Genomic DNA, 27,443 nt, shown 5'->3' with positions numbered 1-27,443 from the left:
CTGATGTGTCAGTGTGATGCCTCTGGTCGGTGCGAGTTCGTAGACAACATGTATAGGTTTACTGTTATGTAAGGGGTTAAAAAAAATCTGAAGTTTGTCCGAAAAAACTGGCACACGCTTTACGCCATATTCCGTGACCTGCAGCATTCTCATTTTTCAGGATCTATGGTTAAGTGATGGCTTATTTTTGCGTCTGGAGCTGACGTTTTTAACTGTACCATTTTTGCGCAGATGCTACATTTTGATCGCCCGTTATTGCATTTTGCGCAAAACTTGCAGCAACCAAAAAACTTAATTTTGGCGTTTGGTAAACGGTGTAGCGGCAAAAAAATTCCAATCAGATTAACTGATTTTATATCTTGATAGATCGGGCATCTCTGAATGCGGCGATGCCAAATGTGTATATTTTTTAACCCTTTGATTTTCAATGGGGCGAAAGTGGGGCGATTTGAACTTTAGGGGTTTTTTTTAAAACTTTTTTTTTTTATTTTACTAGTCCCCCTAGGGGACTCTATGGATCACGTGACTTCCGGTATCGGCCGGTAAGTAAATGTTTACCGCTGATGCACTTACAATGGAGCTGTCACAAATTGACAGCACCATTTAAGGGGTTAAAAGGCACGGGCAGATAACGATTCTGCTCGGGCCTGGCAGGCACACATCTCAGCTGTAAAAATCAGCTGAGATGTGCACCGATCGCTGCATGCTGCCGGTGGCAGACCACGGGCAGTAACACTATGACCGCTACGACGCAATATTACTGCCCGCGGTCGTTAAGGGGTTAAGGTGCATTTCCACTTGCTGTGAAAGTGGGTTTCTATAAACACTCATTACCCAATAGTCAGGCAGTGAAAACTGACTGCTGATCACCCAACAAATACGCAATTGTGCCGCCTGCCCTTATTCACGCTCTGCATGGTTTGGGCAGCGTGAGTGATGTGACAGGTTCCCTTTATATTTAGGGTTATCATGTGAACTGTACTACATGCAGCCTGATGCTAACTATGGGTCACAAGGGTTAACCATTCCACATACCGTGTTCGTAAGGGGAGAAGGTGCCAGCGTCAATGTTAATGTACGGATCAATCTTGATTGAAGTGACATGCAGGGAGCTGGATTTCAGGATCGTCCCTATGCTGCTTGCAATGATTCCCTTTCCAATACCAGATATCACACCACCTGTCACTAGGATGTACTTCATGATGTCAAATGAGGACGTAGGACAATCTATTGGGAAGAACAGTCACATCAGTGCATGTAGTACTGAGCATTCACAATAATACTCATTACTGTCCAGCCACAGTGCGAACATCATGGTGCATCAGTTTCATGGAAAAAAAGCAGGTTATGTGTCATATGCAAGTATGAATAACAGTCTAAAGCCTTGTGCGCACGCTGCGGTTTTTGCTGTGGTTTTGCTGCTTGAATTGCTGCAGAAAATGTTCATAACCTTTCTGCAGTCCTTCCCCAGCAAAACCTATGGTAAATAAAAAATGGTGTGCGCACTATACGGTTTTTTCAGCAGAATTTCTGCAGCAAAAAGAATGAGCATGTCACTTATTTTCTGCAGGTACCTGCGGTTTTTCCATAGATAATGGTAAAATAACGCAGGGACCAACCTGCGGAAAATCCGCAGCAAAAATGCATGCGGTTTGCTGCATTTTTTTACCGCAGGTGCTGTATACTTCCAGAGGGTGCGGAATTTTCTTAAGAAAATTCCATTTGCTAGTGTGCACAGGGCCTTATGGCTTATTTCTTGCAGGCCTAATTGCAGGACACAGATAGAGAAACTTCTCTATCTACAACAGGGCAATGTGAACCCAGAAAATGAGAATGGCTGAAAACGTGAAGAAACATTAATGACATAACTATAGCATCTTGTTCAATCACTTAGGAAGTCAACAACAAGAAGGAACAAACAAAACATTAAGGTGCACATTACTGTGTGTATTGCAATCAATCACATTCATGTATGAAAAGATGCATGTTCCTTCATTATAAAAGCAATACATACTTAGGGAGAATTATGTAAACAAGGAAGGCACGGTTCACCTTCCAGAAACAAGGTGCAGTGACTTTCTGCTCACTGCACATAAAGAACTATATATATGGCTCCTAGAGGAGATTGGGGGTAGTAAAGAAATGCAGGCTTGTGTTTAAAGGGAAGCAGTCCGCATAACTATTATTGAAAGTATGGCTGTGTAGGTCCTAATGCAACAATAAGGACACACTTTTTGTAGGAATTCACTGAGAAATAAGCTTTGAAGTCACATACGGATAGCCTGGAACCGCATTGGTGGTGTGTCAATGTGCAGAGTATCCACACAAACACATGGGATTACTACAAGACCGGTCTATTTATTACAGATCTACACAGCCACACCACTAAACTCAGAAGTGGTCACCCCGACCGGTATTATTGTTAGGCTAGTTTCATACTTGCATTGAACGGCATCCGTTGCATTGCGTTGATTGATTGATGCAACGGATGTTTTGCATATAGTGGCACAACAGATGCAACAAATCATACAAAACAACGGAATCTGCTTTTTTTTGTGAACGATCAGCTGATCACTCACAGCAGCCGGCCGCCAAGTGATCAGCTGATCGTTGGGCCGCCGACAATGTGTGCGGGGTGGGTGGAGCCGAGCGGGGCCATGGCGCTGAGGACATTAGTGCTGCGAGGACTGCATGGCTGGGTACAGGTGAGTGTGTGTACATGCGGAGTGGAGTGTGGAAGGGGGAGGAGCCGAGCAGGGAAGTGTCGGGCTCCCTGCACACGTAGCCAGGGTAAATATCGGGTAACTAAGCAAAGCACTTTGCTTGGTTACCCGATATTTACCTTGGTTACCAGCGTACACTGCTTAGCGCTGGCTCCTTGCACACATAGCCAGGGTAAATATCGGGTTACTAAGCAAAGCGCTTTGCTTAGTAATCCGATGTGTACCCTGGTTACGTGTGCAAGGAGCCAGAGAGAGCATGTGCAGCGAAATCCTAAGGATTCCGCTGCTCAAAAAACGTTACATGCTGCGTTCCTTCCACCTGGTGGAAGCAATGCAGCATCGGCCAGCGGAAGTAATACAGGTCCATCAGTCGCAATCAGTCATCCATACAAGTCTATGGGAAGCAGCGGAATCCGTTAACGGATTCCGCTGTTTTCCAAAACGGCGGATTGCGACTGAAGGAAAACAACGCAAGTGTGAAACTAGCCGTAACCACACCACTAAACTCAGAAGTGGTCACCCCGACAGGTTCCCTTTGGAAAAAGCTGCTAAAACTCTAGAAACCATAAGCTGCCATGTAGGGTCTGTGGGTATTTACCAAGAATTTATAAAATCTGCAGAACAAATGTAACACATGAAGAATAATGTAACGATGATGGAAATATTCGGCACCCTGTGGTACTTGCAGTAATCAGGATGGGGACTTACACCCAGGGCTCTAATGTTCCCATGATGAATACTTTATGCCACAGACTTTCAATCAGCAAAATAATAATAAAAAAAACAAAAAACCCCAAAACATTGCATCTTGGGCTACTTTCACACATCCGGTTTTTGCTCTGCGGCACAATACGGCGCTCTGCAGAAAAACCGCAACCGTTTTTTTTGCCGCCGGTTGCGGGTTTTCTTGCATAGACTTACATTAGTGCCGTATTGTGCCGCATGGGCTTGCGTTCGGTCCGGTTTTTGCCGCATGCGGCAGATTTAGCCGATGCCGTGGCCGGATGGAACGTTCCCTGGCACGTTTTTTGCTCTGGCAAAAAAACCGCATCGCGCCGCATCCGACCGCTGCGGCGCATTTTTCAATGCATGCCTATGGACGCCGGATGCGGTGCGATGTGGAAATAACCGCATCCGGCCGCCACATGCGGTTTCTTTCACTGCGCGTGCTCAGTAGCATGCCGCAACCGGAAAAAAACAGACTGGCCGCATGTAAAAACTTATGCAAAGGATGCGGTGTTTTCGCCGCATCCGTTGCATAGGTTTCACAGCAGGATTGAGCCGCACTGCTCAAACCGGATGTGTGAAAGTAGCCTTACAGTTGTAGAAATCTCCCGCCCCAGGGCTCTCTGCAGCGTACACTAGCCTGCGGTGGGCTTTATATCTGCACCATGTCAATATCTGACAGTAAGGCTATGTGCGCACGTTGCGTAAATTCATGCAGTTACGCTGCGCTTTGCAGCGCAGCGTAACTGCTTGCGTCCTGCGTCCCCTGCACAGTCTATGGAGATTGTGCAGGGGCCGTGCGCACGTGGCGTTTTAGAGCGCAGCGCTTCGGCTACTGCCGAAGCGCTGCGCAAAAAGTGACATGTCACTTCTTCCGTGCGCTTTGCCGGCAGCTCCTGCTCTGTCTATGGGAGGAGCTGCAGGCAGAGCGCACGTTCTCGCCGGCACCATGCGCTTCAGAACGGAGCTTTTCAGCTGCGCTCTGAAGCGCACCTTTTACGGTGCTGGGCTAGTACGCAACGTGCGCACATACCCTAAAGGTGTTTTATTTGCAGATTATACCCACAGACTAAGGTAAACAATGTACAAAGAAAGGCTACAGGTAAACAATGTACAAGCGATTTTAGTGTGTTTTTGCAGCCACTACGCACTACAAATGCAGGAAATCTGTACATGACTATCAAACTAAGGCTCCTTTCACATAGCGTTTTTCCCTACGTCCACAGGTGCCGTCGGAGGATCCGTCCGAACCGCCCCTCCCCCACTCTGCAAAGCGTGTTCCGGATGCATGCGCCCAGCAGGGCCATTCACTGTAATGGAACGCACTGCGTTAGCGTGTGCTCTCTGTTTTGTGCCATTTTTGCACATATACGTTTTCTACAGACGGACACCCGAACGTAGTCCACTATGTTCGGGTGTCCGTCTGCAGAAAACGTATATGTGCAAAAATGGCACAAAACAGAGCACATGCTAACGCAGTGCTCTCCATTACAGTGAATGGCCCTGCCGGGCGCATGCGTCCGGAACAAGCTTTGCAGAGTGGGGGAGGGGCGGTTCGGACGGATCCTCCGACGGCACCTGTGGACGTAGGGAAAAACGCAATATGAAAGGAGCCTAAGGCTAAGATCACACTTGTGTTGTTTTGCATCCATCACAATCAGTTGAGTGACTGATGCAACAGATGTGTTGCAGATAGTGGCACAACTGATGTGACTGATGCTGCAAAATAACGATCCGTTGCACACAAACGTTACATTTAGTGTTGCTCCCGCCTGACGGTCAGTAAACGACTGATCCATCACGCAGCGGATGCAAAGCAGGGCCATCAGTAACAATCCGTCGCTAATAGAAGTCTATGGGGAAAAAAACGGATTCCTACAAAATATTTTGCAGGATACCGTAATTCCTCAAGGTGATGGATTGTGACTGATGCAAACAACGCAAGTATGAACTTAGCCTAAGTGACAAGAGGCTTCCAAAACACAGCAGCTTTATTTACATCATGACATAAGAACAAGAAAATACAGCAATCAAAACATAACACTGCAGAAAATCCGCAGCATCAAAAACACTCCAAATACTCATGGTGGGAACTAAGCCTTAGGCTACATGCGCACGCTGCATCTTTTTGTGTTCACAAACTGCAGCCAAAACTGCAGGCAAAATGCAGCCCAAACGGCACCTTGTCAGAGAGAGCCTGGAAATGTCACAAAAAAGGCTTGTAGTTGTAGATGCGTTTTTCACATCATGCGTTTTTGTGACAAATGTTGACAAAAACGCAGGAAGAATGAACATGCTGCTTTTTTTTGTCACAAACTATTGACAAATAAAACGCTGACAAACTGCAATATGCGCAGCAAATCTGACTCCTCATAGACTTTGCTGGGAAGTCATATGTCAGAAAGTTCTGACAACAAAACTGCAGCCAAAAACACAGCAAAAAACGCAGCGTGCGCATGTAGCCTTAGACAGAGGCTGATGGAGGACATACTGTACACAATGGATACGAGGAAACTGCCTAAACTCATCAGACGCCGTGCAGTCACTTAGTGACGGGGGGGGGGGGGCAATCGCTGCTAAACATGCCACAGCCTGCCTGATAGGGACCACCCCAAACCAAGAGACCCTTACTGTACACGGCTCTCTGCTCCGCAGCACAAGGAACAGGGAATCATCAGAATGGCAACAGTGGACCTGTGTATACTGTCATAGTGCCCGCTGTGCCACTACGGTACATGGTAGGTGCCTACAAAAACACTGGCAGGACCCTCCATACAATGTCCCCCCAATACAATGCTCTCCACACAATGTCCCCCCTATACAATGCTCTCCACACAATGTCCCCCCTATACAATGCTCTCCACACAATGTCCCCTCTATACAATGCTCTCCACACAATGTCCCCTCTATACACTGTCCCCCCTATACAATGCTCTCCACACAATGTCCCCTCTATACAATGCTCTCCACACAATGTCCCCTCTATACAATGTCCCCCCTATACAATGCTCTCCACACAATGTCCCCTCTATACAATGCTCTCCACACAATGTCCCCTCTATACACTGTCCCCCCTATACAATGCTCTCCACACAATGTCCCCTCTATACAATGCTCTCCACACAATGTCCCCTCTATACAATGCTCTCCACACAATGTCCCCTCTATACAATGCTCTTCACACAATGTCCCCTCTATACACTGTCCCCCCCTATACAATGCTCTCCACACAATGTCCCCCCTATACAATGCTCTCCACACAATGTCCCCTCTATACAATGTCCCCCCTATACAATGCTCTCCACACAATGTCCCCTCTATACAATGCTCTCCACACAATGTCCCCTCTATACACTGTCCCCCCTATACAATGCTCTCCACACAATGTCCCCTCTATACAATGCTCTCCACACACTGCCCCCTCTATACAATCCCCCCTATACAATGCTCTCCACACACTGCCCCCTCTATACAATCCCCCCTATACAATGCTCTCCACACACTGCCCCCTCTATACAATCCCCCCTATACAATGCTCTCCACACACTGTCCCCTCTATACAATCCCCCCTATACAATGCTCTCCACACACTGTCCCCTCTATACAATCCCCCCTATACAATGCTCTCCACACACTGTCCCCTCTATACAATCCCCCCTATACAATGCTCTCCACACACTGTCCCCTCTATACAATCCCCCCTATACAATGCTCTCCACACACTGTCCCCTCTATACAATCCCCCCTATACAATGCTCTCCACACACTGTCCCCTCTATACAATCCCCCCTATACAATGCTCTCCACACACTGTCCCCTCTATACAATCCCCCCTATACAATGCTCTCCACACACTGTCCCCTCTATACAATCCCCCCTATACAATGCTCTCCACACACTGTCCCCTCTATACAATCCCCCCTATACAATGCTCTCCACACACTGTCCCCTCTATACAATCCCCCCTATACAATGCTCTCCACACACTGTCCCCTCTATACAATCCCCCCTATACAATGCTCTCCACACACTGTCCCCTCTATACAATCCCCCCTATACAATGCTCTCCACACACTGTCCCCTCTATACAATCCCCCCTATACAATGCTCTCCACACACTGTCCCCTCTATACAATCCCCCCTATACAATGCTCTCCACACACTGTCCCCTCTATACAATCCCCCCTATACAATGCTCTCCACACACTGTCCCCTCTATACAATCCCCCCTATACAATGCTCTCCACACACTGTCCCTTCTATACAATCCCCCCTATACAATGCTCTCCACACACTGTCCCCTCTATACAAGCCCCCCTATACAATGCTCTCCACACACTGTCCCCTCTATACAAGCCCCCCTATACAATGCTCTCCACACACTGTCCCCTCTATACAAGCCCCCCTATACAATGCTCTCCACACACTGTCCCCTCTATACAAGCCCCCCTATACAATGCTCTCCACACACTGTCCCCTCTATACAATCCCCCCTATACAATGCTCTCCACACACTGTCCCCTCTATACAAGCCCCCCTATACAATGCTCTCCACACACTGTCCCCTCTATACAAGCCCCCCTATACAATGCTCTCCACACACTGTCCCCTCTATACAAGCCCCCCTATACAATGCTCTCCACACTGTACCCTCTATACAAGCCCCCCTATACAATGCTCTCCACACTGTCCCCTCTATACAATCCCCCTATATAATGCTCTCCACACACTGTCCCCTCTATACAATCCCCCCTATACAATGCTCTCCACACACTGTCCCCTCTATACAATCCCCCCTATACAATGCTCTCCACACACTGTCCCCTCTATACAATCCCCCTATACAATGCTCTCCACACAATATCCCCTCTATACAATGCTCTCCACACAATATCCCCTCTATACAATCCCCCCTATACAATGCTCTCCACACAATGTCCCCTCTATACAATTCTCTCCACACAATGTCCCCTATATACAATCCCCCCTATACAATGCTCTCCACACAATGTCCCCTCTATACAAGCCCCCCTATACAATGCTCTCCACACTGTCCCCTCTATACAAGCCCCCCTATACAATGCTCTCCACACTGTACCCTCTATACAATCCCCCCTATACAATGCTCTCCACACACTGTCCCCTCTATACAATCCCCCTATACAATGCTCTCCACACAATATCCCCTCTATACAATCCCCCTATACAATGCTCTCCACACAATATCCCCTCTATACAATGCTCTCCACACAATATCCCCTCTATACAATCCCCCCTATACAATGCTCTCCACACAATGTCCCCTCTATACAATTCTCTCCACACAATGTCCCCTATATACAATCCCCCCTATACAATGCTCTCCACACAATGTCCCCTCTATACAAAGCCCTCCATACAATGTTCCTATTACCTTACAATATTCCTCTTCCACACAATGTCCCCTCTACCATACAATCCCCACTATAGAAGCTCCTATGCCATACAATGCCCCCCTATAAAATGCTCTCCACACAATGTCCCCTCTGAACAATCTTCCCCACCATAGTGTTCCCACCACCTTAAAATGTTGCTCTTCCACACAATCCCCCCACCATACAGTGTCCCCCCACCATACAGTGTTCTCCACCATCTTACAATGTCCCCCGCCATTCTCCTCTCTATATAATGCCCCTTGTATACAATCCCCTCCATACAATGTCCCCTGCGGCGCCCCTTACCCCAGCTGCTCGTGTCAGTCGGAGATGGCAGCTCACCAGGCAGACACGATGCTGAGAGATGGTGGACGATTGTGCCGGTCCCACGTGTTGGGGTGGAAACTGGAGCTGAGCGCCCCCTCCCCTAACATCCGGGCAGTACAGGGGAGGGCACTACCCCCTGCTTGTGCGGCACAGTATGGGGGTTACACTGCAGCCGCTAATGCACGGATACAGCGGAGTGGCTGCATGTGTTACATCATGTCTGGCCCTGTGCAAACAGCAGAGCCACGGGCTACCTGGGGCCGGCGCCGCCATCACTAGTACACTATACTGATCACGTGCTTCTGCCGTGGGCGGAGATTCTTGTCGGCTTCGCGCTTCCTCCAGAGTCGCGCACGGTATTACGTCACACGGGAGCGCTGCACGTGTCTAACAGCTGCTTAAAGGAGTCAGGCGCGATAAAGTGGCAGCAGGGAGCCGGAGCGCACAGAAGCGTGGGCAGCCAGGTAATCCGCGGGCGGGGCACGGACATAGCAGGGCAGGGACGTACCGAGGCCTGAACGACGGTGTTTCCCGGTCTGCTGTACTGTCCTCTACTCCATGTACAGGCCGGGGTCCTGAGCTGTGTGCCTTATCCAGGCATGAGCGACAGCTGTCATGAGGAGGAGCACTGCGCATGGCTCTAGATGGAGTTACGGTATATCAATGCTTGAACATTGGGAAGGGTGCAAAGTAACACTGCCGAGGCGACCTGACCCTGGGGGGTGGCCGAGGTGCCCTGACCCTGGGGGGTGGCCGGGGCGCCCTGACCCTGGGGGGTGGCCGGGGCGCCCTGACCCTGGGGGGTGGCCGGGGCGCCAAGGTGCCCTGACCCAGTCCCCCATTAGTCAAGCGGCTAACTTCCAGGAGAACAATGCAATTTTCAGCCTAAAGGTGGTGTCACACACAGCAACGACACCATTTTCTGTGACGTAGCGACGTCCCGTCGCTGTCGCTGTGTGTGACATCCAGCAACGTCCTGGCCCCTGCTGTGAGGTCGCCGGTCGTTGCTGAATCTCCTGCTTCATTTTTTGCTCATTGCTTTCCCGCTGTGAAGCACACACTGTGTGTGACAGCGAGTGAGCGACGAACTGAAGCGAGCAGGGAGCAGGAGCAGACTTCTGGCAGCCTGCGGTAAGCTGTAACCACGGTAAACATCGGGTAACCAAGAAGCCCTTTCCTTGGTTACCCAATATTTACCTTCGTTACCAGCGTCCGCTGCTCTCACGCTGCCAGTGCCGGCTCTGTTCCCTGCACACGTAGCCGGATTACACATCGGGTAATTAACCCGATGTGTACTCTGACTAGGAGTGCAGGGAACAGGGAGCCGGCACTGGCAGCGTGAGAGCAGACGCTAGTAACTAAGGTAAATATCGGGTAACCAAGAGAAGTCCTTTCCTTCGTTACCCGATATTTACCTTAGTTACCAAGCGCAGCATCGCTTCCGTGTGTCGCTGATGGCTGGTCGCTGGTGAGATCTGCCTGTTTGACAGCTCACCAGCGACCATGTAACGACGCAGCAGCGATCCTGATAAGGTCAGGTCGCCCGTTGTGATCGCTGCTGCGTCGCTATGTGTGACCCCAGCTTAAAGGTGGTGTCACACATAGCAGCGACGTCGTTGTCGTCATCGCTAAGTCACCATTTTATGTGACGTAGCAGCGACGTCCCGTCGCTGTGTGTGACATCCAGCAACGACCTGGCTCCTGCTGTGAGGTCGCCGGTCATTGCTGAATGTCCTGCTTCATTTTTTGGACGTTGCTCTCCCGCTTTGAAGCACACATCGCTGTGTGTGACAGCGAGAGAGCGACGAACTGAAGGGAGCAGGGAGCTGGCGTCTGGCAGCCTGCGGTAACCTGTAACCACGGTAAACATCGGGTAACCAAGAAGCCCTTTCCTTGGTTACCCGATAGTTACTAGCACCGCCGCTCTCACGTTGCCAGTGCCGGCTCCCTGCACACGTAGCTGGAGTACACATCGGGTAATTAACCCGATGTGTACTCTGGCTAGGAGTGCAGGGAACAGGGAGCCGACACTGGCAGCGTGAGAGCGGCGGACGCTAGTAAACTAAGGTAAATATCGGGTAACAAGAGAAGTGCTTTCCTTGGTTACCCGATATTTACCTTGGTTACGCTTCCACGCGTCGCTGGGGGCTGGTCACTAATCGCTGGTGAGATCTGCCTGTTTGACAGCTCACCAGCGACCATGTAACAATGCAGCAGCGATCCTGGTAAGGTCAGATCGCTGGTCGTGATCGCTGCTGCGTCGCTATGTGTGACACCACCTTAAGATCAGTCATGGGCAGTGACTTCTCTCCAGACAATCAGACTACTGGTTCCCAATACATTAGACTGGCAATAAAAGCCTTAGGTTCTGGAATAACTCTGTCTAGTGACATTTGTAAACAAATGTCATAAATCTGTCATATTGGCCCTTTAAAGTGGTTGACCTGTCCAAATATATATGTCAGGCTATCTATGTCAGATTGGTGGTAGTCTTCTACATGGAATGGCCACTGATTAGCTGGTACACACTCTGGTAGTGGCCTGATATAAATGTGGATCGAGCTGCTCTGTTGCATCTCCAATCAATGTGCATTGGGTGTTGCAGCTTATCACCGCTGACTGGTGGGGGTGTTGGACCTGTACTGATTTAATGCTGATGACTGGTGACTATAATACTTTGTAGAAGTAGCTTACTTCCCACTTGGTTTAAGTCAGGAGCAGCATTGGTGACTAATGTAGTAATTGAAAAAGCAGAAGAGTGATTAAGTGATCAGTTTGAAAGTGACATGACAGCCCCAGGAGTGCGAGTACATTGCACACTCCCACATAAATAAGCCCCGGTTACCTACATACAAGGTGATCGCTCGCTTTCACATGGGCTGACCACTTTATGGGAACAGAATAATCTGTAATAGTATTGGGTTTTCTTTTCCCACATAGTGTATATGTTATTGGTACTCACATGGCGAAGTGCTGTCTGCAACAATGGTGTTTACTCTGGGGAAAACAGTCCATTCAGCTGCTAATATTGCTCATCGTTGGCAGCATGGTTACACGGGCTGATGAGTGGGAGGCAGCTCCCTTCTGAACACTTTCTGCTGTTATAGTCCTGTGTGAATGGGCCCTTATGGTGGATATTCCCATTAGTGGGAAGGTTGAACACTCACTGAATGAGACAGGTTCAGCCATACACTGAAAAAACACAAACTAAAATAGAAAACTATTTATAGACTTGTAACTCTTTAATGAAATCTGTCTGCTTAAATGATGGTTCATTCATAAGTCATTTAACAAAAAAAAAACACATGTTTATCCCATATTAGGCCAACATGGAGGCCATAACACTGACTAATGTATGGTGGCACTCCCTAACATTATATTATAGGAAGTCTGCTAAATGTCTGTGGGCTTATATACAGGAAAAACTAAACTTGTGTTCTTCCATAGAAACCCGAACATTTAACATGAAAGTAAAGAAAAACCTGAAAAGGAGCGCTCCTGCTGAAGAAAGTAATGGCACAACCGAGATCAAGAAAACCAAGTGTAAGTGGGATAAAGAGGTATCACACAGACTCCGACGGGGACACCTCTCTTAATGTGCCTGCCACTCCAAGCTCACTGGTTGTAGTGACCTCAGGGGTCCACTATCGCCCCCCCCTAACTAACCAGAGCGGATGTGAGCCTTTCGTGTCATCCCCTAATCTAAGTCTGGATCTGTGTAGGGCTAAATTCACATAATCCAGATGTTTGTCTGGCTAACAAAAATGATTTCATGTGTATGTGTGTGTATAGATATATATCTGTATATACTGGTATATTAGAACAGCCATCTGGGCTTTGTTTTGAAAATGAAAGCAAAACGCATTGTTACTTCACGGATCTGTTTTCCATAAAAGAAATCAATGTAAAAAAACCAAACCATTGTCTGCAGTCGCTTAGTCGACAGATTGCTATTCGAGCCGTTCTAATGGATGATTACTGAACATAAACAAACTGGAGCTGTGGAGAAAACGTGCATGGTAAACATTGGGGTCATACATTACCTCTGCACAGCTTGGAATGGTTCTTAAGATGGCTTGCCTTGGTCAACCCCCAAACATGATTTCTAATTTATTAAAAAAAAACAACCTAGTATTTGAAGCTGCAAGCATCTCTGATGTGCGGGTAGTTGGGGGACGCTTATCTGGATATTGGTCAGCCTCTTGGAGGACGGGGGGGCTCCTCTTGGAAAATGAACATGTCAGAGTGAAACGTGTACACGTCTATCTTCCCTTGTATGATTTGTGCACTGTGGTGCTCTTGAACTCTTCTACCATTTCATCATAGAGAAAAAAGAGGAGAAAAAAGCGATCATAAGAGCCCAAAAGACCAATAGACAGGAATTACAGTACAATGTACTTTTTATTAGTATTTTATTATGTATTTTTCATATAAATACAACAAGTGTGAGTGTGGGCAGAAAAAACATACGCCGATATATACATACAGCGGTTCTGTCAATACAATTCATAACATAAGGCTGCACATTCCTGCAACTTGTATGAAATATTCAAAGGGAGGACTCTAGTACCTGTACATACAAGGCACTCCAATTAATATCATGTACATATACAAATCCAATAGCACGGTCCTTATAATATGTATATATATATGCCAAGGATACATAGATAACCATATATTTTATATTGGAGAACCTAAAAGCATGCAAAAGCACAGAGTCCCCCATCTCATTCATGGTTACAACTCAAGGTTCATAAAGCAGTCATTTTACGGGACGCCACTAGGTGTCACTATAACCATGTGAGTGTATATAACTCTCACCTGGTTAGTAGTAGCTCCCCATCTAACACTAAGCGTATTTGCATCAATAGATACGATCAGTCAATATGGACCGGAGCTAACCACTAGATAATACACAGAAGAGCAGCCATAAAAAACAATCTATTTACTTACAATGAATAGATTCCCCGCTGATGGTGATAAGGCTCCCGACACATGTTTCAGTTCACTACCTTCGTCAGGGGGCGTATCTAATCAACCAAGAGGAGGCTTTTTATATCTCCCGCCTCCAATTACCAACAGATACTTCCGTGACGCACCCGTCGTCATGGCTACTTGCCGACGCCAGTCAGGCCGCCGCGTCACCAGCCATCCGGCCCAGGACACCACGTGGCCCGTGAACAGAAGACCGGTAGAGACGCAGCAGCCGGACCAGCGCCGGCAGCTAATGACGGCCGTGCGTACATGTATCGGGTAATAATATACAAAGTGCAAAGTGTGGTGATCCTATGGACGTAGTACTTATATTGATCTACAGGACCTGTGTTCATACTCTTACATATAATTGTGAGGACGGCTGCAATATCTGGCTACCTGGATGAAAGAGCGATGCTAAGCAGCACCTTTAGTGGCAGCCATAGTGATGAGAGACAGAAGTATGAGATGTTACATCCTAATTGTGATTTTTCAATTCACTATTGGCTGTTTTGTATTTTTTGCTATACCTATACTTGTTCTTCCTTGTTCATGCCATTTATTATGAGTGGCATGCATGTGTGTGTGTATATATGCACACATGTGTCTGCTTTGCTAAAATGATGTTCTTTCTGATGGCCGTCTATATCTATATATGTATATTCCCTCCATGGTGTTAATATGTCCACATTTATATTTAATTATGCACTTCACGATTTTTGCACTTTGTATACTATTACCCGATACATGTACGCACGGCCGTCATTGGCTGCCGGCGCTGGTCCGGCTGCTGCGTCTCTACCGGTCTTCTGTTCACGGGCCACGTGGTGTCCTGGGCCGGATGGCTGGTGACGCGGCGGCCTGACTGGCGTCGGCAAGTAGCCATGACGACGGGTGCGTCACGGAAGTATCTGTTGGTAATTGGAGGCGGGAGATATAAAAAGCCTCCTCTTGGTTGATTAGATACGCCCCCTGACGAAGGTAGTGAACTGAAATACGTGTCGGGAGCCTTATCACCATCAGCGGGGAATCTACTCATTGTAAGTAAATAGATTGTTTGTTTTTTATGGCTGCTCTTCTGTGTATTATCTAGTGGTTAGCTCCGGTCCATATTGACTGATCGTATCTATTGATGCAAATACGCTTAGTGTTAGATGGGGAGCTACTACTAACCAGGTGAGAGTTATATACACTCACATGGTTATAGTGACACCTAGTGGCGTCCCGTAAAATGACTGCTTTATGAACCTTGAGTTGTAACCATGAATGAGATGGGGGACTCTGTGCTTTTGCATGCTTTTAGGTTCTCCAATATAAAATATATGGTTATCTATGTATCCTTGGCATATATATACATATTATAAGGACCGTGCTATTGGATTTGTATATGTACATGATATTAATTGGAGTGCCTTGTATGTACAGGTACTAGAGTCCTCCCTTTGAATATTTCATACAAGTTGCAGGAATGTGCAGCCTTATGTTATGAATTGTATTGACAGAACCGCTGTATGTATATATCGGCGTATGTTTTTTCTGCCCACACTCACACTTGTTGTATTTATATGAAAAATACATAATAAAATACTAATAAAAAGTACATTGTACTGTAATTCCTGTCTATTGGTCTTTTGGGCTCTTATGATCGCTTTTTTCTCCTCTTTTTTTTCTCTAATATGTCCTGCGATTTTTGCCCATAATCATTTAAGTCCTATTTATCATGATTGACCCTATTTTAGTGTCTTAATATGAATAATACATCACAACTTGCTCTTTTTTTTTTATATACCATTTCATCATGTACAGTCCACCACTCCAATCTTGGTAAACAAGAATGGCACAAACCCTCCCAAGTGGGACGTGTCACTCGGGTAATTGCATGTGAGCTGGATTTCAGTGGCACAAATGGTGGCCTAATGGCACACTAGATCTGTCAGCAGGGATGAAATGGGAGACGTTGGGGAGGGTTTATTGATAAAAGCTCACCACATTTGCCAGCTAATTTTACAAATGGCACACTAGAAATAGTTTCTCAGCCATTCAACTGCAATGAAAATTAGTTGGTGGTTAGTGGTGTAACATGGTAAGATCTGCTGGAAGACACTCACTAATGTTTAAAGGGAACCTGTCAGGTCCAATATGCACCCAGAACCATGAGCAGTTCTGGGTGTATATTGCTAATCCCTGCCTAACTGTCCCTGTATACACTAGCATAGATAGAGAGAGAGAGAGAGATCTTTAGAAAAAGTATTTATAAAGATCTTATATCTTATGCTAATGAGCACGGGGACTAGTGGTAAGGGCATTACTTCACTGTGGGCATGCTAAGAGGGCGGACTAGTTGAAGGAAGAAACGCCGTCCCTGTGCTTAGTAGCCTATCATAAAGGATCTTTAGAAATACTTTTTCTAAAGATCTCTTTATTTCTAAATATCCTTTATGATATGTTAATAAGTGCAGGGACTAGTTGCAAGGGTGTTGCTTCTCACAACTAGTCCGCCCTCTTAGCATGCCCACAGGGTAGCAACACCCTTGCGACTAGTCCTTGTGCTCATTTGCATCTCATAAAGGATCTTTACAAATCCTTTTTCTAAAGATCTCTTTATCTATGGTAGTGTATACAATTAGGTAGGAATTAGCAATATGCACACAGAACTGCTCGTGGGTCCTGGGTGCATATTGCACACGATGGGTTCCCTTTAAGGCGTCTCTCCAGATGGCTTTGCTGGCTTGTGGCGGCACAGCTGTATAGTTAAGTCAGCAAATCAACGGAGTTTAGTGCATGGCTCCTGGTGGGATTTATTCTTTGGACATGTACTTGGTCCACGCTAGATGTCATACAGACATAGTTTTGCACAGTGTGCTGTTGCTTTTCTGAATACAGTACTTCATATCTGATCAGGTGCTAGTGTATACCTGAATAGAGACTTTAAAATAAAGGTTGCTTTTACTCTTGTTTTAATTTTCTTTTTCTCTATTTCAGTAGTTACTCACAGCTCCCACAAATCTGCAGGAGGCATTGTGCTGACCCTTGGCCAAGGTGATGTAGGTCAGCTGGGTTTAGGAGAAGATGTCATGGAACGAAAAAAGCCAGCACTGGTATCTCTTCCAGAGCCAATAGTCCAGGCTGAAGCAGGAGGAATGCACACCGTGTGTCTTGGAGTGTCTGGGAGTGTGAGTTTACATCAAAATGCTACTATAAAAGTTTTATTGAACCAGGTCACTTGGTTAACATTTATGCAATGTATATCTATTTAAATAGATTTATACCTTTGGCTGTAATGATGAAGGGGCACTGGGCCGGGACACCACAGAAGAAGGATCAGAAACTCAACCAGCAGAGGTTGATTTGGCTGAAAAGGTGGTGCAGGTTTCGGCAGGAGACAGTCACACTGCAGCACTGACGGCAGATGGACGGGTGTTCATCTTTGGATCTTTCAGGGTAACTTTTGCTTGTTTGGTCTGCATGATATGACTTCTTGCTTTCTGGAATCCACTTTCTCTCCAAATATAAATATTCTTGCATTGCAGAATTTTCTTTAGTCGGATTCGACTTTCTAAGGTGCTGTTTCTCTTTGCCAATATCGGGCTTGTGTAGACAGTCTTGCAGGCAATGCCTGGAAAATGTTCATTATCTCTTGTCCTGAAGGATGTAAACTCTAGGTAGCTGGGCTGTAACGTGATGCCTGACATATAAGGTTTACATGACCTTTTATCAGGTGGCACAAGCTAATGTGTATGTTTTAGGTTTTGCAGAATACTGTTTTGGGTTCTTGCCCATTAGTACTGAGTAGGTTACTCAATGGCGGAATGAGATGACCAAGATCAGGGGTCTCAAACACACACAGACCACACGTAGTCCCTGAGGCTGCTTCATGCGTCTCGCAGGTGCTAGAGCGCCTGTCACAATCATGGCCCGATCCATGGGGCTGCTGACACCAGAGCTTCTTTTAAGTTGAATGTGTCCTTGAACACGCATTCACTGAAGTGTATTGTGGTGCACAGACCGCTTTCTGCACCTCAAAACAAGACAAATACCGGCCAATTGGAGGCCAGCAGCTGACATCAGCGAGCCAACACAGACGGCATGTGACTACAAAATGAGAGTCAGGATTTGGGGGGGGGGAATTATTACAAGGTGTTGGTCAGAATTACTACTTGTTGGTAATTGTAAGACCATATTACTTTATAGAGCCAATGGGCAAACAATAAAATAGGACACAAAATGTAATTTAAAAAAAAAAAATACATATATGTATTTTCCCCTCACCCATGACAGCACCACGTGATTTATATGGGTGCTGTCATGGGTTCTGCAAAAACCGGCTACCGGTAAGTAACCTGGGTGTTTTTCCCCTCACCCATGACATCACCCATATAATCACGTGGTGCTGTCATGGGTTCTGGAAAAACCGGCTACCGGTAAGTAACCTGGGTGTTTTTCCCCTCCCCCATGACAGCACCCATATAATCACATGGTGCTGTCATGGGTTCTGGAAAAACCGGCTACCGGTAAGTAACCTAGGTGTTTTTGCCACAAAAATGCAATTTTATGTGCAACCTAAAGTAATAAGTGCACATTTATTGCCTTATCTGTAACTACCCAAGGTGTAAAACTGTATCATAACCCATATTATGAATGCTACTTAAAATTAAAAACCTACCAAAAGATTGTATAGAAACAAAGCTGGTACCACGGAAAATGTCATCTGTACTGCGAAGAATGCAGCCTGACAAGCCTGAATTTCTTGTGTAGCCCATTTACCCAGCCTTATGCAATAACTGTAGACATACATGACCTGCACAGCCAATCCTCAGTTGATCGAATGCCGCTAGTCAAAAATGTATGCACCTGAATATGAGGTTAGGGACCCTCTGAGTGGGTCCCTAACCTATTTGAAGACTTAAAGGTGCGGCGCTGCATGCCAACCACCACCAAAGCGACAGTGCACCAGCAGGGTAGGTGACCTGGTGCCTCACAGCATTCATGAGGCAAGGCTGAGTCCCCATGACTCCAGACCCCACCCACACAAAAACCGTTACAACAGTGGCCGCCACACAGCACCATCACCTTCCAAAAGCTGCCAATATGTGAACTGAGAGCAGAAAGACAGAAGGACGCCTTGAAATCTGCTAATTAAAAACGCTTGGCCTGGAGTCATGGGGGCTCATCCTTGCAGCATGGGTGTTGAGGCACCAGGTCACCTGCCCTGCTGAGGCGGTGGTTAGCACTGGGCTCCACAGCTTTTTAAGGTGTCATATAAGTTGGGGACTCACGCCGTGATGTGGCAGTGGGGTTCATACAGTCTGATCAGAATGTTAAACCAAGAACCTCATTCAGGTGTATACATTTGTGCTTAGCGGCATTAGATCAACTGATGATTTTTGGCTGTGCGGTTCATGTCTATTTCTCCAGTTGCTATAAGCTGGAGGGAAAAGTTACTAGTATGATTTACTTTGCTGGTTTTTTTTTTTTTTTTCTTTTTTCTCCATGCAACATTGCCTTGCAAATAAGTCTCCTATATTGAATTGGGCCTCTTCAATTAGACATGAGTTCCCTCCCCATTACCCAAGCTATAGGGTTTGGCCCCTTTTTTATATCAATGGCCTTTTATTAATGTGAGTGTGTGACATTGTACCCCGATGGTCGCCTAGTACCCCTGACAATAGCACCCCTGCTAGTTAGCGGTTACCGGCACCAGCTGGAAGTCTTCAGATGATGCTGGACCACAGCAGCTTAGTCATTTCTATGACAGCCAGGTACTGCAAGTGAATAGGGGCTGGATCTATAGAAATGACTGAGCTGCTGTGTTCTGTTCCAGCTGGTGCCGGTAACAGCTGACTTGCAGGGGAGCTAGGTTCTGCACCCCCACATCAGATATTGATATCCTATTCTTATGATAGGCCATTAATAATAACAATATGGCCAAACCCATTAAGGCTGGAATTGAATTTTAATGTATTTTCTTCGTCGCTCTATTGGGAGACCCAGACAATTGGGTGTATAGCTACTGCCTCCGGAGGCCACACAAAGTATTACACTTAAAAGTGTAAGGCCCCTCCCCTTCTGCCTATACACCCCCCGTGGGATCACGGCTGCTCAGTTTTCATGCTTTGTGCGAAGGAGGTCAGACATCCACGCATAGCTCCACTGTTTTTAGTCAGCAGCAGCTGCTGACTATGTCGGTTGGAAGAAAAGAGGGCCCATACTAGGGCCCCCAGCATGCTCCCTTCTCACCCCACTTTCTGTCGGCGGTGTTTGTAAGGTTGAGGTATCCATTGCGGGTACGGAGGCTGGAGCCCACATGCTGCTTTCCTTCCTTATCCCCCTCAGGGCTCTGGGTGAAGTGGGATCTTACAGGTCTCCAGGCACTGAGACCGGGCTCCATCCACAGACCCAGAGAACCTGCTGGATATGGAGCTGAGTATCGTCAGGGACAGGGCCCTGCTACATTAAGGTACTCTGTGTCTCCGTACACATCGCGCACACACACACCAGCATTGCTGGGAGTGTTAGTGCGCCGGGGACAACAGCGCGGAGCGCTTGTGCTTTTATTCACTGCAGCTTAGCTGAGTGAATTTATGTATTAGGAACTGCCGCGCCGGCCGCTGCTGGGTGTTTTACACTGTGGCGCGGCTGGGACTTGTGGTGCGCCGGGGACTTCCGCGCTGGCCGTGCATAGGACGGCCGCGCTTATTACTCGAGTCCCCGGCTTTGCGGCCTAGTTTTCGTTTCGTTCCCGCCCCCAGCCCTGCCAGTCAGGGGAGGGGCGGGACGCTGTACAGAAAGTCAGCGCCGAGAGCTGGAGTCTGCTTTGCATTCTCCAGCCCCCTCACTGGACACAGTGGGACGCCAGTTTCCCGCTCTTGTCTGGGGCACGCCCACGGCCCGCCCCTCTTCACAGGACGCCGGCGGCCATTCCTGCATGCAGTCCGAGCTGGAGAAGGGAGACAAGCTCTGGGCAACCAGTCACAGGATTCTGGCGACCACACACCCGCCTTTGTGCGGGCGGTAAGCAGCACCTGAAGTGCTGACCCCACTAATGCCGAAGTGGTCATTTGTACTTTATGCTTGTATGCTATACACTGCACTGTACGGTCGCTATTCTTGGATATATACCCTCCTAGATGGCTAGACAAGAGCAGCAAAAAGCAAGGGTGCTAAGGCACAAGCTTTCTATGCTGCGTGTATTGCATGTGCTGAAGTGTTCATTTGTACTTTATGCTTGTATGCTATACATTGCACTGTACGGTCGCTATTCTTGGCTATATACTATCCTAGATGGCTAGACAACAGCAGCAAAAAAGCAAGGGTGCCAAGGCACAGGCTTTCTACGCTGCTTGTACTGCATGTGATACCGTTCCACCGGCAGGTTCCACTGACCCCCATTGTGTGCAATGCTCCCCTGTAGCACTCGCTCAGCCGGGGTCTCTGCTAGAGGTGGCCAAAGGAACCACCTGTGAACCCTGTCCAGGGAAAGGGACGGAGGGGCAGTTTCGGCTGATAGATTGTCTGTGACTATGACTAACATCTTAGAGACTTTGCAGTCCAGACAGACCATGGGCAATGTTGATTCAATGCTCCCGGGCCACCCTCATTTGGAACAAATCAGTGCTCCGGGGAGGTCCCATGCATCCCAGGGTGAAGGCTCTGACACGGACAACAGTCCCAGACAGCCTAAGCGAGCTCGCTGGGAGCGGCACTCGGCTTCATCACTGGTCAGGGTCCCAGCAGGAGGACTCTAATGATGAGGCAGACGTAGCTGATCAGGACTCTGATCCTGAGACCGCTCTCAAGCCGGACACACCGGATGGTGACGCCATGGTGAATGATCTTATAGCGTCCATCAATGGAATGTTGGATATTTCTCCCTCAGCTCCTCCAGTGGAGGAGTCAGCTTCACAGCAGGAGAAATTCCATTTCAGTATCTCAAGCGTAAATTGAGTACTTTTCTGGCCACTCTGACTTCAGAGAGGCAGTTCAGAAACACCACGCTTATCCAGATAAGCGTTTCTCCAAACGTATTAAGGATACAAGTTATCCCTTTCCACCTGACGTGGTCAAGAGCTGGACCCAGTGTCCAAAGGTGGATCCTCCAATCTCCAGGCTGGCGACTAGATCCATAGTTGCAGTGGAAGATGGGGCTTCCCTTAAAGATGCCACTGACACAGATGGAGCTCTGGTTGAAATCCATCTATGAAACTATCGGCGCGTCGTTTGCTCCAGCATTCGCAGCCGTATGGGCACTACAAATTAGTTTAGCTGGTCTGGCACAGATTGACATCGTCACACGTACATCTGTTCCGCAAGTAGCGTCCTTAACCTCTCAAATGTCTGCATTTGCGTCTTACGCTATTAATGCTGTCCTGGACTCTACGAGCAGTACGGTAGGGGCGTCCGCCAACTCCGTGGTTGTACGCAGAGCCTTGGGGTTAAGGGAATGGAGGCAGATGCTGCTTCCAAAAAAGGGCTTAATTGCCATTTTCTGTGACAGACTGTTTCGTGAGAGATTAGATGAAATCGTTAAACAGTCCAAGTCTAAGGATTCTTCCTTACCCCAGCCCAAACCTAACAAACCCCAACAGAGGAGGGGACAGTCGAGGTTTCGGTCCTTTCGAGGCTCTGGCAGGGCCCAATTGTCCTCGTCTAAAAGGACTCAAAAGGTTCAGAGGAGCTCAGATTCTTGGCGGGCTCAGTCACGCCCAAAGAAGGCAGCCGGAGGAACCGCTACCAAGGCAGCTTCCTCATGACTGTCGGCCTCCTCTCTCCGCATCCTCGGTCGGTGGCAGGCTCGCCCGCTTTGGGGACATTTAGCTGCCACAGGTCAAAGACCGTTGGGTGAGAGACATTCTGTCTCAAGAGTACAGGATCGAGTTCAGTTCTCGTCCTCCGACCCGATTCTTCAGAACTTCTCCACCTCCCGACCGAGCCGGTGCTCGTCTGCAGGCGGGTGCTCTCTAAAGGCAGAAGGAGTGGTGATCTCTGTTCCTCTCCAGGACCAAGGTCACGGTTTTTACTCCAATTTGTTTGTGGTGCCACAAAAGGGACGGGTCTTTCCGTCCTGTTCTGGACCTAAAAAACTGCTCAACAAGCATGTGAAGACCAGGCGGTTCCGGATGGAATCCCTCCGCTCCGTCATCGCCTCAATGTCTCAAGAGTTCCTAGCATCAATGGACATGCTCCAGAGCACCAGCGTTTCTACGCTTCGTTATAGGAAACTAACACCTTTAGTTCGTAGCCCTGCCTTTCGGGCTGGCGACAGCCCCACGGGTCTTCACCAAGGTCATGGCTGCAGTAGTAGCAGTCCTGCGCTCTCATGGTCACTCTGTGATCCCTTGCTTGGACGATCTACTCGTCAAGGCACCCTCTCAAGAGGCATGCCAACACAGCCTGATCGTTGCGCTGGAGACTCTCCAGAGTTTCGGGTAGATCATCAACTTTTCAAAGTCAATTCTGACCCCGACCCAATCGCTAACATATCTTGGCATGGGGTTTCATACTCTATCACCGATAGTGAAACTTCCGCTGGGCAAACAGCGTTCACTTCAGACAGGGGTGCAATCTCTCCGTCAAGGCCAGTCGCACCCCTTGAGACGCCTCATGCACTTCCTAGAGAAGATGGTAGCAGCATTAGAGGCAGTCCCTTTCGCGCAGTTTCTTCTGCGTCCACTACAAGGGGACATTCTCCGCCAATGGGACGGGGAGTCGACGTCCCCTCGACAGGGACGTTTCTCTTTCTCAGGCGGCCAAGGAGTCTCTTCGGTGGTGGCTTCTTCCCACCTCATTGTCTTCAGGGTGGGGAGCAATTTTTCTCCTCCACAGGGCTCAAGGTACGTGGACTCAGCAGGAGTCCACCCTTCAGATCAATGTTCTGGAAATCAGAGCAGTGTATTTTGCCCTACGAGCCTTCCAGCAGTGGCTGGAAGGCAAGCAGATCCGAATTCAGGCGGACAACCCCACAGCGGTGGCATGCATCAACCACCAAGGGGGGACACGCAGTCGGCAAGCCTTCCAGGAAGTCCGGCGGTTTCTGACGTGGGGGGAAGACACGGCATCCACCATATCCGCAGTTCACATCCCGGGCGTAGAAAACTGGGAAGCAGACTTCCTCAGTCGCCAGGGTATGGACGCAGGGGAATGGTCTCTTCACCCGGACGCGTTTCAGGAGATCTGTCGCCGCTGGGGGATGCCGGACGTCGACCTAATGGCGTCCCGGCACAACAACAAGGTCCCAGCTTTCACGGCACGGTCTCACGATCACAGAGCTCTGGCGGCGGACGCCTTAGTTCAAGATTGGTTGCAGTTCCGGCTCCCTTATGTGTGCCCACCTCTGGCGCTGTTGCCCAGAGTGCTACGCAAGATCAGGTCCGACTGCCGCCGCGCCATCCTCGTCGCTCCAGACTGGCCGAGGAGGTCGTGGTTCCCGGATATGTGGCATCTCACGGTAGGACAACCGTGGGCACTACCAGACCGGCCAGACTTGCTGTCTCAAGGGCCGTTTTTCCATCTGAATTCTGCGGCCCTGAACCTGACTGTGTGGCCATTGAGTCCTGGATCCTAGCGTCTTCAGGATTATCTCAAGAGGTCATTGCCTCCATGGGATAGGCTAGGAAACCAAGCTCTACCAAGATCTACCACAGGACGTGGAAGATATTCTTAGCTTGGTGCTCGGCTCAGGACGTTTCTCCCTGGCCATTGGCATTGACTACTTTCCTTTCCTTCCTGCAATCCAGGTTGGAAAAAGGTTGGTCGCTCGGCTCCCTTAAGGGACAAGTCTCTGCGCTCTGTGTCTTTTCAGAAGCGCCTGGCCAGACTCCAACAGGTACGCACGTTCCTGCAAGGGGTTTGTCAGATCGTCCCTCCTTACAAGCAGCCGTTAGAGCCCTGGGATCTGAACAGGGTTCTAATAGCTCTCCAGAAGCCGCTTTTCGAGCCTATGAGGGATGTTTCCCTTACTCGCCTTTCACGGACAGTGGCCTTTTCTAGTGGCGGTCACGTCTCCTCGGAGAGTGGCCAAGCTAGCAGCGCTGTCTTGCAAATCTCCCTTCCTGGTGTTTTCACCAGGACAAGGTGGTTCTGCGCCCGATTCAGGAGTTCTCCCTAAGGTGGTATCCCCCTGTCTTCTCAATCGGGATATCTCCTTACCGTCTTGTCATCCAGTTCATCAATGTGATCGGGATTTGCTTTTGTTGGATCTGGTGAGAGCTCTCAGAACCTACTTTTCCCGCATGGCGCTCCGGCGCCACTCGGAGGCACTCTTGTCCTTGTCGCTGGTCAGCGTAAGGGGTTGCAAGCTTCCAAATCCACCCTGACTCGGTGGATCAACGAACCAGTTCTTGAAGTCTACCGTTCTGCGGGGCTTCCGGTTCCCTCAGGGCTGAAGGCCCATTTTGCCAGAGCCGTGGGTGCGTCCCGGGCATTACGGCACCAGGCTTCGGCCCAGCAGGTGTGCCAGGCGGCTACCTGGTCGAGTCTGCACGCTTTTACCAAGCATTATCAGGTGCATACCTATGCTTCGGCGGACGCCAGCCTAGGTAGAAGAGTCCTGCAGGCGGCGGTTGCCCCCATGTAGGAAAAGGCCATTTTACGGCCTATCACGAGGTATTATTTTACCCACCCAGGGATTGCTTTTGGACATCCCAATTGTCTGGGTCTCCCAATAGAGCGACGAAGAAGAAGGGAATTTTGTTTACTTACCGTAAATTCCTTTTCTTCTAGCTCTAATTGGGAGACCCAGCACCCGCCCCTGTTTTTTTTTTTTTGGGGTATACATGTTAGTCATGTTGAATGGTTTCAGTTCTCCGATATTCCTTCGGATTGAATTTGCTTAAACCAGTTTATTGGCTTTCCTCCTTCTTGCTTTTGCACTAAAACTGAGCAGCCGTGATCCCACGGGGGGTGTATAGGCAGAAGGGGAGGGGCCTTACACTTTTAAGTGTAATACTTTGTGTGGCCTCCGGAGGCAGTAGCTATACACCCAATTGTCTGGGTCTCCCAATTAGAGCTAGAAGAAAAGGAATTTACGGTAAGTAAACAAAATTCCCTTCTTTCTTTGCAAATCTTATACTTTCTTATTCTTGGCAGCCCTGGCTTTGATGAGACAATGCATTAAAGACTGATGCTTTGCTTCTCTTTTTGGACCCACTTTTTTTCGCTCATAAAACCAGCACATGAGCTGTGTGTGTGATTGTAGCCTTCATTCAGTCCCATTCACCACATGCCCATAGTGCCTATCCTGCCTTGTAAAGCTAGTCCTGCTTGTTTCGGGGGCCATAGTGTCTTCTTTACTTACAAGTGCCCACCCGAGGGCATGAAGCCTACAGTCTCCTTAGAACGCTGTGCGGCTCCACTGACTGCACGTACTAATGTAGACCTGCTTCCCTGCACGCTGGTTATGGGGGCTGGATCTGTGCACTTCACACTTCTATTCTGAATGCAGACAATTAGAGTAATTAATCCTACATCAAACTTAATTTAAAATTAAAGTAAGCTAGAGTGAAAATTTAGTGTAATTTCTTTAGGGTCTAAATTGTTAGTCATTTTGCAGGTGTTTGGTGCCATTCACAACACTTCTAATGATATTGGAGTCAACACATCTGCTAAACTACATTTGCTCAAAAGGCAGTTGGCAGAATGGGCAATGGTGCATTTAACGGGGTTGTCCACTTTCTGTTAGTGCTGCTTTCCTCTCAAACTGTCCAGGAAATGGCAGCTGGTGGAGGAGCACATGACAATCCGCAAAAAAGCGGCTTTCCCAGATGTCTTACAGTTGGAGAAGATGGTCTGGTCACGTGCTCCTCCACCAGCAGCCATATTATGGACAGAAGTGCTGGTCCGTTTGTGAGGAAAGCTGCACTATTGAGAAAGTGATAAATCCCTTTAAGAAATGCATGCACACTATCTTTTGAAAAATACAAATGTTTCCAAAAAAATATTTTAAGGTGCTTTTCCCAATGGCTTACAAAACTAAAAATTAGGCATGTTTGGGGAAAAATGCCTTTTTTCCTTCATAACCTGTTAAACAGATGTGTACAATGTTGGCAGAGCTGAGAGCGGCTGCAGTAGTCGTGTAACGTCTCTTTAGTCTGTAGCTCTTCTCCATTCCCTGTGTTTTGCTGTATATCGAGCGTTTGATTCTTTACTCTTCTTGTAGGATAACAATGGAGTTATTGGTTTATTGGAGCCAATGAAGAAAAGTATGGTGCCCATACAAGTTCATATAAATGCACCAGTTGTCAAAATAGCCTCAGGTGAGTGACTGTTAAAGATTGCAGGAGAG

The 27,443-nt window shown here is 48.1% G+C and overlaps 2 protein-coding genes across 8 annotated transcripts in view; one reads left to right on the top strand and one right to left on the bottom strand.

Annotated features, from left to right (window-relative positions):
* CTPS1 (CTP synthase 1) overlaps nt 1-9,534 on the bottom strand; it is a 122,997-nt gene extending 113,463 nt beyond the window's left edge. For 4 of the 7 annotated variants that reach the window (XM_075335937.1, XM_075335939.1, XM_075335942.1 and 1 more), the window contains exons 1-2: nt 9,445-9,534; nt 1,036-1,227 (exon numbers count right to left, since the gene is read on the bottom strand). In XM_075335937.1, the coding sequence (XP_075192052.1) occupies nt 1,036-1,227; nt 9,445-9,463 (211 nt within the window). In that variant the 5' untranslated portion in view covers nt 9,464-9,534. Of the gene's footprint in view, nt 1-1,035; nt 1,228-9,169 lie in introns of all 7 variants that reach the window. The other 3 variants (XM_075335940.1, XM_075335941.1, XM_075335944.1) reach the window with 3 other exon arrangements.
* Nucleotides 9,471-27,443, top strand: part of RCC1 (regulator of chromosome condensation 1) — a 68,828-nt gene continuing 50,855 nt past the window's right edge. Inside the window, exons 1-5 of the mRNA XM_075335945.1 lie at nt 9,471-9,654; nt 12,638-12,733; nt 17,147-17,337; nt 17,426-17,605; nt 27,318-27,414. Coding sequence (XP_075192060.1) covers nt 12,655-12,733; nt 17,147-17,337; nt 17,426-17,605; nt 27,318-27,414 — 547 coding nt within the window. The 5' untranslated portion in view covers nt 9,471-9,654; nt 12,638-12,654. The remainder of the gene's footprint in view (nt 9,655-12,637; nt 12,734-17,146; nt 17,338-17,425; nt 17,606-27,317; nt 27,415-27,443) is intronic.

This window comes from Anomaloglossus baeobatrachus, chromosome 2, assembly GCF_048569485.1.
Source record: "Anomaloglossus baeobatrachus isolate aAnoBae1 chromosome 2, aAnoBae1.hap1, whole genome shotgun sequence".
NCBI lineage: Eukaryota > Metazoa > Chordata > Amphibia > Anura > Aromobatidae > Anomaloglossus > Anomaloglossus baeobatrachus.
The sequence above is the reverse complement of the archived record's forward strand: the minus strand, read 5'-3'. Positions and strand labels throughout refer to the sequence as shown.